Here is a 10,092-nt window from a genome sequence, read left to right as displayed (position 1 = left end):
AGGGCACTTAGGCTTAGGTTTGCTGGTTGGTTTGTTTTCTGTGGAACCAGAGCCAGCATGTACCGTCTCTCTGAACCTACTGGTAGCTCTTAACCCCATGACCAGTTTCAACCATGTGTAAGGCAAACGAGATGAAAAGGCCAAGTACAATCTGAGGCCCGTGAAGTTTGCTGAACAGCTAGAGACAAGTGACCCAACTAACCCTCCTTGCTGAGAGCATGGACAACATTTGGTTTGGCAGCAGTTGTGTCAGCGCATCTGCATCCATCACCCTGTCCTGGCACCTGCAGCTGCAGACAGGTGCTGCCTGTGCTTGCCGAGAGTGGCAGAGATGCAAGGAGCTGGAGCTGGAGTTAGTCTGCTGAGGAGAGATTTGCAAGGAAAGGTTACAGGAATTCAGGATTCATTTTAGTTTTGTTGTTCATGGAACAGCTTGGGTTTGGGTTGTTTTTTTTTGTCTGAAATCACACAAAGTAAGGGGGTCAGAGCGTATATTGTCTGAAAATGGCAAAGTCCCAGGCTATTCTAAACTTGTTGTTTTAAAAAGATGTAATAAATCAGCAAGGAGCCAGTCTTGTGGCTCAGAATTACATGTTCAGTATAGTGTTTGTCCCCAGACAGAGACTTCTAAGGGTACTGAAGTCTGAGTGTTATTTCCTCAGCTGTCATACTGGTGTACTCCCAGGAAAAGCAGAGTCTTGTACTGCCACTGTAACTCCCTAGCAGGGGAAGGTTTGGAGTACTGGGATGTCGAAAATCTGAGGCTGTGGTGCTGAGTGCAATGGCAGCTTTGGGCCTAGGCTGTCTTTCAGAGGTGAACACAGCCAGCTTCTGAAGCAGGATGCCGCCGTCTGGAGGTGGGAGTGGGGGAGCACTCTCTTGTCTATGAATTTTCGTGATAGCTGAAAGCAGACCAGAGCATGTCTTCCATCCAGTGGAAGTTTTTAACTGTGATTTTGGCTTTTATTGAGATTGTAGGATTAACCTTAAGCAGGACAACTAAGAGCTCTTCAGTAACAAAATTCCCTAGTAAGACCAGACCTTCCTTCCTTCTTCCTTAACCACAGCAGGCAAGCACGAATTAATCTTTTTCTGTTTGTTTTGTTTTGTGATTGATTACAGACCTGCTCAAGTTTTTGCAGTCTATCTCTTTTGACTGAGAAGAGAAACTGGCCCTCCATCCCTCTCTTGCTTAACTGTAGAAAAGACAAGTGAGCTGGGCACTTTACAAAGAGTCTCCTCCTTAAAGATCCCTTCTCCTACAATTTTATTCAGAAATTTTTCTTGCATTTTAACATACAATCAGATTTTAAATGTGCAGAATCTTCCCTAGTCCTGATGTAAAATTCCAGCAGATAGAGATGAGGGGCCCTGGGAAGGACAGATGCTTCTGCACATTAACAGGCATATGGGCTTTAATGAGATCTACTGAGTGCATAGTATTGAAAAGAATACAACTTACGGTATTTTTGGTTCAGTAGATGGTCCAAATATTGGAAATTTGATTCAGAACCAAAACAAATATTGTGGGTTTTTTTTTGTGAAATGAGAAATAAAAATCTAATTTTTGGACAATTGGACCCAATCTGACTTACTTTTAAAAATCTCTTGTTTTCCTTTTAATGCAGGGCAGGTCTAAAAGACACAGCAAAAATGTTTCATTTGGAAAATATAAAAAGGACCTGTTTTGGGATTTCCAAAGCAAACTCTTTCACTCTGGAGAAAGTCAAAGTGAAGCATCTGTCAGTCTCCTAATCTCTTTCTCTCCTTCCACTAAAAACCAGAGCTGATGGGAAGGTACAGTTCATCAAGAAAAGAAAATTCTCCCCCTTGTCTTCAGTATTTTCTGAAAACCAGGCCATCATACTGAAGAGCCTTACTTGCAGATTTAGTGGGAAACATGCCTAAACCAGGAAAGAAGAAAAATTCCGTGGGAGTCAGCTTCCAAGTCAAACAGTTTCTGTAGGTCTGTGTTTGAAATCTTCCCTCTGGAAGCCTAACTTCAGGCATTAACTAATTCAGATTCTGGTCTTATTAAAACAGCATGAGGAGGAGAAACCAGCCAGACAACTCCCTAGGACTACTGTAATGCAAATTAATTCTAGTACTGTCAACACCTGAGGGGTTGATTCTTGTAACATAAACACCAATAAAAGAAAAAAAAGCGCCTACAATTAGTAAATAGCTTTTTTCTAAAAAAAGAGGTGATTTTATTGAGTTTTAATATACAGCTTTAATATGTTAGGGTAATCATACAAGATCTCTCTTGTGTTCAATTTACACATTACAATACAGACGTGAGCTAAAATCTTTTGTTTTAATGTACAAAAGGAATCCAATGTTGTCCACTAGCAGCTTTGAACTTGGCAAGAAAGGTTCTAAAGACTTTAAGTGCAGTAACAACCATACAGAATACAAAATGAATATAAGGACTTTTCGCCAAGGTATATAAACATTTGAAAACAAATGGTGCCTGCTCCACAGGGCAGACAACGAGCAAATTAAAAAAGTCACTGACCAATGTTCCAGAGAAGGAGGAGCATTACCCTGTGTAACAGTTCTTATAAAATGGCCTAAGAATATCTGTATCATAGAATTTGTACTGATCAGAAAAAAGGTCTGAAAAGAAACAGTAGGCAAGGAACTGAACAATCAAAAAATGACATAGTAATATAAAATATTTCCATCACTATTTAAATGCCAAATTAATCAAGCAATAGTAAAAAACAAAAAACAAACCAAAAAACCAAAGCTCTTCTGTTTAAAATAACAGCACTGTTTTTGCTCATTTTCAAAGATTTTTTTTTCCCTATGAACACACTATATACTTGATTGTTTCTTTCATACAGAGTAATGTGTCCATTTGGTCTGTCACTTCAGTGAAGCTGATATACAATCAGCCCATCATGTCTCACCTTTGACACATATTAATGCTTGTCCCCCTTATGTTTGCTACTCCGGTGCCTTCTCTTCACAAGTTAAATACTTTTCTTCCTTTTCTTTATACAGTGCAGAGTATATGGGCTTAGGATATGGAGATTTTCCTCTACTCCAGTTCACTGTCTAGTTCTGAGTTCAGTGGTGTGCAGTAGTTTGGCTTGTCTGAAGGTACGTACCCTGGGAGACACAAACACTTGTACGAACCTTCCGTGTTAATGCATTTGGCATTCTTGCAGAGAGACATCCTGTTGTTCAGCTCGTTGCACTCATTCACATCTGCAAAGAGGGAACACCAAAAGTCATGTACTGAAGTCTGGTGTGTAGGTAAAACTCACTTATGTCCAGCATTGTCAGGAGTAAACATGCTGTATGAATACACCGAGAACTTTATTTTCAGTTCAGATCAGGTGGAATTAGGCTGGGTCAAAAGCTGTAACAGATGAGTTGGGAAGAGGTAGAAGTTATAGGAAATCAATAGCGTATTAAATGGCTATAAACTGTTAGATCACCAAGTCCAAATTCAGCCTAAGCTGCAAACCAAAAATTTAATAACTACTTATAAGTTTTTATCCGATGACTGAAAAGTGGCCTATAGGAAAGAAGCTCCAAGTTCTTAGTAGAGTATCAGTATTTGCACTCAATACTGTGCAGCATTGGCCTGAAATACACAGGAGCTACATCTTTTCTCACTAAGGAGGTCACCTTGCCATAAACTCCTAAAGATTACAAGGCGTGCAGACAGCTTTTCATGATACAGCTGGGAGACCTCAGCTGCGGGTTACAAAGTGTAACCTTGCTAAGCAAGGTCTGAAATACCCACATATGGTCTCTACTAGGCTTCTACACTGAGGGGTGGTGTTTTGCTTCATCTTCTCACTGACACCTGCCATTGCCATGTTGTGTTGCTTTAAATGAAGACATAGTCATTAGATGTCCTGGTTGTGCAGATTTACTAGTTTGAGAGTGAGAGGAATAGTTGAGTCTGTTGACTGTTGAAATCAGTGAGAATTAGGGGCCAAACCCCACCAAGTGGTTATCTGCATATTTGGGCGATTCAGCCACTCTAAAAATCTGCTCCTAAAATTACTCTCCTACTCGGAATCCAGTTCTATCTGCTTAGCTCACTAAAGCCTTTGAAAAACATTTGTTTTGTATAGTAGTGTTAAATTACTGATGTAAGTTTAAACTTCATTACACAAATGTGTGTCTGCTCATTTCTAGGTTCTTAACCGAACGCAGCTGTTAATGACCAAAATGAACTGAGGAATCTCAACAGTTATCTCTGTAACAGTGTTTACTGGCTTTTGCAGTAAATCCAACAGAGCTGGCATCTTTGGTACAATTCAGGTGATTGTCTCTAACCCCTTTGCTCCACCCTCCTTAGGTCAAGTGACTGAGGAAACTGACAGAGTGACAGAAGAAGAAATAGGCTGTTCTCACCAACACAAGTCATTTTGGCCATGTCCAGGTGATAACCGTCAAAGCAGTCACAGGTGTAGCCTTCCTGAACTCTTACACATCGGCCATTTTCACAGCCATTCAGAATACCACATTCCTCTGCTTGTAACTCCTCAAAGCTGTTCAGAAAACCTGGGTGGAGAAAGAATTGCAAAGTCAGTTAGAGAGCTGTTGAATCAGTATACCCAAATGTATAGTAAGAGTCTGAAATTCTCTCAGAAGTTTGCTGGAATGTGACTTGACTTTGCAGAAAATAGGTCAGCTTTAGCAGATCTGCACCATCTGGAGTTTTAAATGCACTAGAAAAGTGCTGTGATATGCTTCAAGATGAAAAATGAGTAACTTTGTGAACTTTTAAGTTTTTAATTTGTCTTAAAAATCTGTGGGGTTTTTTTTGTAAGGGAAACTGCATAACTTGACAGTATATTTTTAAAAGGATGAATCAGTATTTTCTAAATAGCACTTTTTATTTGAATTGTTATGTGTATCAACCTTTATGGGAACAAAGGTAAGATGTAGTAGTGCAGTTTGGGCTAAATGTTCCTTAAAACAGTATTTTAGAAAAATAAGGTGTATGTGTGTGGAAGAGATGAATTCTAATTTATCTAGAAGAAAACATACTAAAAAAAAAAATCAATCTCAACTGCCTTAAGGAAAGTAAGAAGAAATGAGAGACTTCTTTCCTGTTGTGGTTTTGGTTAACAACCTTTTGGCTGGTACTTCAGCGACTGGTGCCAGTACAAATACCCATAATCTACCAATTGCTCCTCGTCATAATTCTAGATGGTGAATAGTCATAGCTAAAGAGTTGTCTTGTATTCAGTGGTTTGTACAATGCCTTTTGTGCTCCCTGTCTTAGGGCTTTTTTGAGAGTTATGCTTTTATGTATAAGGAAGGATTTATACTTAAAAAATTATTTGACATATTTACATGTTCAGAGATTCTCTCTAGGACTGAATTGCTCCTGTTAACCCTGCACAAGTCGTTTCACTAGCTTTTTATTTGTGGAGCAGTGATGTAACAGGACTGCAGATGGCAGCCCATCACATCAAAAAGACTTTTGAGGAAAAAGTTGAGAACATTTGAGAATTGTAGGTTTACAGGCATAATAAATATATAATATAGAAATGAAGGGGAAAGTGGAGCTGGAGTGGAGTAGAGAAGGATACATCTACCCCTCTGCCCTGTAACATAGAACTGATTTATATTGTTGCAACAGCTGTGATATCTGCAAAGCTACTTAGGAACATGAATTTCTCCCTTTTCTTGTTCTTCTGTCCTTTTAGATTTACTCCATCCGGCCCTAGTTCTTGAGGCCCTCTTTTCTCTTGTCCTGCTTTGCCTTTCCTACTCTGCACTTCCTGTGTCATCCTCCACTTAACTTCTGTACTGTCACTTCCACTCCCCCTTTCTTTGACTACATACAGTTTCTATCCCAGATTTTCTCTAGCATGGTGGCATTCTTAGTAAGGATTATGCTGGTCAGTCATACACTTGAATAAATTCTGGAGACACTGAACACATAATGTGACATATGTACTTGCTGACATATGCCACATCTCAAGAACATATCTAATACATAGGATGCATACAAGTGCACATTAAGTGGGAAATGTTACAAGAAGGATGGCTGGGCCCAAAGAGTTGTGGTGAATGGAGTTAAATCCAGTTGGTGGCCGGTCACGAGTGGTGTCCCCAAGGGATTGGTTTTGGGGCCACTCCTGTTTAACATCTTTATTGATGATCTGGACGAGGGGATGGAGTGCACCCTCAGTCAGTTTGCAGATGACACCAAGTTGGGTGGGAGTGTTGATCTGCTCGAGGGTAGGGAGGCTCTGCAGAGAGACCTGGACAGGCTGGAGCCATGGGCTGAGCCCAACTGGAGGAGTTTCCATAAGGCCAAATGCCAGGGGCTGCCCTTGGGCCACAACAACCCCCAGCAGCGCTACAGGCTTGGGGAGGAGTGGCTGGAGAGCTGCCAGTCAGAGAGGGACCTGGGGGGGTTGATTGACAGCCAGCTGAACAGGAGCCAGCAGTGTGCCCAGGTGGCCAAGAAGGCCAATGGCATCCTGGCTTGTGTCAGCAATAGTGTGGCCAGCAGGGACAGGGAAGGGATCTCACCCCTGTACTGGACACTGGTGAGGCCGCACCTCAATTCCTGGGTTCAGTTTTGGGCCCCTCACTACAAAAAGGACATTGAATGACTCGAGCATGTCCAGAGAAGGGCAACGAAGCTGGTGCAGGGTCTGGAGCACAGGTCATAGGAGGAGCGGCTGAGGGAACTGGGGGTGTTTAGTCTGGAGAAGAGGAGGATGAGGGAAGACCTCATCACCCTCTACAGCTACCTGAAAGGAGGGTGCAGAGAGCTGGGGATGAGCCTCTTTAACCAAGTAATAAGCAACAGGACAAGAAGGAATGGCCTGAAGTTGTGCCAGGGAAGGTTTAGACTAGATATTAGGAAGCATTTCTTTCCAGAAGGGGTTGTTGGGCATTGGAATGGGCTGCCCAGGGAGGTGGTGGAGTCCCCATCCCTGGAGGTGTTTTAAGAGTCGGGCTCACATAGGGATCCGGTGTAGTTGGGAACTATCAGTGTTAGGTTAATGGTTGGACTGGATGATCTTCAAGGTCTTTTCCAACCTAGACGATTCTGTGATGTATAGTAACAATGTAGTAAAAAACTCAACCAAGTTTCATTATCTTCTCAAGTCCTCTAACAGAGCTTGCAGAGGGCTCAGGAGGGTGTGTTAAAGTGAAGACCTTTGCTAATTCAGAAAAAAACCTGCCAAGAAAAAGGTGCCCCCCGCAATGTTTTTTAAAGAAAAGGCCTAATTTATTTGACATACAGTATATATGTATATATATACATCTTTCCTCCCCCCCTCATAAATATGGTATGTTGTGATTTTAATGAGCTACAACCAAAATATTTGTCCCTCACAGCAAGTTCTGCTTCACAAAATATTCCACTTCAAAACAGCTGGATAGGACATGGGTTGTAATTCTGATGGGTGCATTCGGTCTGCAGAAGCTGATTGCACACAGGTGACAAATACTACATTGAAGCACATGGCCCTGCCATGGGATGGGAGGTATTGTTATATTCTTCATACAGACCAGATCAGGATTGCAACCTTGAAGTCTCTGATGCCCTAAACAAGCGGGAACGCTGTCATACAGCTGTGTGTTTTGGCATTTCTTATGCGTTTCCTTGCTGCTGTATCTAATTCAGTGATAGGATGGGAGCAACAGACATGAGCTCTTACGCCTCTGTCCCTAAAACAGTGGATCCAGCTGTGGATTCAAAACTTTCCACAATTTTATCGTATTTATTCACCACTGCTTATAACTTGCAAAGTGATTCTTTCTCACTCAGTATTTTATCTGTCACAGTGGTTACCCAGTCATCTTTCTGGGCTTTGCATTGTTTGGTAGTTTTCATTTGTGTGACATTTCATATAAACACTAACACTCAGTACTGTTTGATTAAAATAATCTGGATATAAAGAAGTAAGACATTTTACAATTCTGTCTAGGGATAGAAGGTGATTTAGATGCTAAATAGAATGAACTCATTGACCTGATTTGTGTAGTTCTGTATAAATGTATGAAGTGCAATGTGTGCAAGAAATGCATATCGCCCTTCTAACAGTGTGCTGTAATTCTCCTGCCCTGTTTTGACCTATTACTATTACTTAAAAAATAACTCCTTGTACAGAAGCAGCACACTGGCGAAGAACATAGTGGCAACTTGTGGGCCATATGTATAAAGCATGAGGAGTTACCAGTTCCTTCTGATACTTCCACTTTTCCTCTCTGAAAAAATATACTGGGTCTGTACAAGGTGGCTGATTTTGAGGAAGATGCAGGGATCTTTAAGCATTTCTTTTCCACAATTCTTAACAGTGAGCCGGGCCAGACCTGTAAAGAACCCTGATCTTCCTCAGGTACATCTGAGATGCTGTATACAGTCCCTCACACTCTGCTTGGCAGGCCATTCCATCTAGCCTGAAGGCTATATATTCTCTGATCATACTGTGCTGTACATTTTCTCTGCTGAGTGAGAACAACTTGCATGCTCTCTATTTCCCCCATATAAATTCTGCTGGAAAATCATGGAAAGCTGGCATGAAGGGTTTTTTTCTTTCCTTTCAAACTAAATGCACTCTGAAGAAATCTGTCGCATGCTCCAAAGGAAAATTAATTTGTGAGAAGGAAAACTGGCAATCATTTTGACCTTTAGCTATAAATCTGTTGGTAAATACAAATTTAGTACACTTGGCACAAACTATTTCACTATATTAAAAATTAATATTGTGCTCTGAGCCCAACTGGACTCTTAGACAACACTGGCTCTTGAACCAGAACACCTGACTGAAAGCTAGTGTCATAGGAATAACTAAAACATAAATAGGCCACATTACTCAGAAGCAAACAGAAGAATGAAGCCAGCTGGGGAAATAATCCAAGTTACAACCCTCATTTCAAGTATTTTACATAACAGAGAAACTTGCTTACGGTCTTCAACAAAGTATGGATTAGTTTCTGGAGTGTAGTGCTCCTCAAAGTCAACCAAAGCATCTTGTCCATATGGTCGTCGAGATCCTGGAACAGGAATGTTGCACAGCTGGGCATAATCCTCTGAGGGGGGAAAGAAAATAGGATATAAAACTAATCACACTTGTAACACAAGCTGCATTACATTAGTCCCAGTGAGCTGTGGTTCATATTAGCTGGAAATAAACTTATCTTCCTAGAAACACCATAAATCTGCAATTTCCACAGAGCATCCTCTCTTCAAGAAGAATGTCATTAAAATGTTAATGAGCCAAATACAGACTATTAAGTCATAACAAGGATAACACCAGGGATAAATTTGAGTCAAAAGCTGTACAGAAAGTTTTGGGTCAGGTTTTTCTGGCCTACAGGGGAAGTAAGAGCAGAGGGATGCTGTGTATCCCACTGCCAATGCACCCCTCTCATGGGCGATATATCTGTGGTTACACTCTTCATCCTGGTGGAACAAGGCTATCCCAGACCATTGCAGCTGCTAGCAAAAGCCACCCCAAAGGAAGCAAAAGGAGCAGGTTGGGCCATATTTCTGGCATGTTCAGCCAACCTGCAGAAATCACAGAATCAAAAATCCTTCTAAAATAGCTCACACTCATCTGCAAACTGGATCTTCAAACCACAAGTTTAAGTATGAGTGCTGTTCAAAGTCTCCTTGGCTGTGAACATCAAAGGGCAAGGGGAAATGCGCAGGAGTTACAGTGACTTTCTGCCTCTCTCCGATAGCTAGACTATACAAGTTGAAGCAGACCAAAGCAACTGTTGAGTTTAGGTGTCAGAGTCCATGTCTGAAATGCTGATACAGAGTTTGATTTTTTTATTTACTGTGGCACCTCTGTTTTCCTTACCATTTACTAAAATATATACAAGACAATTTATTTGAAAATAGAAAGGTTGTTAAAATACAGCAATTCAGGTGCTCCTTTACTGTTGCTACAGACTATTTAGCATCTGTTTCTGTGAAGATTGCCTGATGTTCTGAGAATCAGGCAGAGTAAGGACAGGAAAGAAAACCACCAAAAGAGAGAGAGGAAAAAAAACCCTAAGCAGATACAAAATCCAAGAATTGCAGATGGTTATAGAGCCAGAAACCTCATGCTGTGTAGAACTGTCTCAGACAGCAAATAG

The 10,092-nt window shown here is 41.1% G+C and overlaps 1 protein-coding gene across 6 annotated transcripts in view; it reads right to left on the bottom strand.

Moving 5' to 3' along the window:
* Positions 1–2,186: 2,186 nt before the first annotated feature.
* The window catches only part of LTBP1 (latent transforming growth factor beta binding protein 1), a 199,185-nt gene continuing 191,279 nt past the window's right edge, over positions 2,187–10,092 (bottom strand). For all 6 annotated transcript variants that reach the window (XM_026845517.1, XM_026845520.1, XM_026845518.1 and 3 more), the window contains 3 exons: positions 8,914–9,036; positions 4,381–4,530; positions 2,187–3,216 (listed from right to left, as the gene is read on the bottom strand). In XM_026845517.1, coding sequence (XP_026701318.1) covers positions 3,047–3,216; positions 4,381–4,530; positions 8,914–9,036 — 443 coding nt within the window. In that variant the 3' untranslated portion in view covers positions 2,187–3,046. The remainder of the gene's footprint in view (positions 3,217–4,380; positions 4,531–8,913; positions 9,037–10,092) is intronic.

Source organism: Athene cunicularia, assembly GCF_003259725.1.
Source record: "Athene cunicularia isolate RWA chromosome 3 unlocalized genomic scaffold, athCun1 chr3_part1, whole genome shotgun sequence".
NCBI classification, from domain to species: Eukaryota; Metazoa; Chordata; class Aves; order Strigiformes; family Strigidae; genus Athene; species Athene cunicularia.
This window is presented reverse-complemented; position numbering and strand designations above follow the sequence as displayed.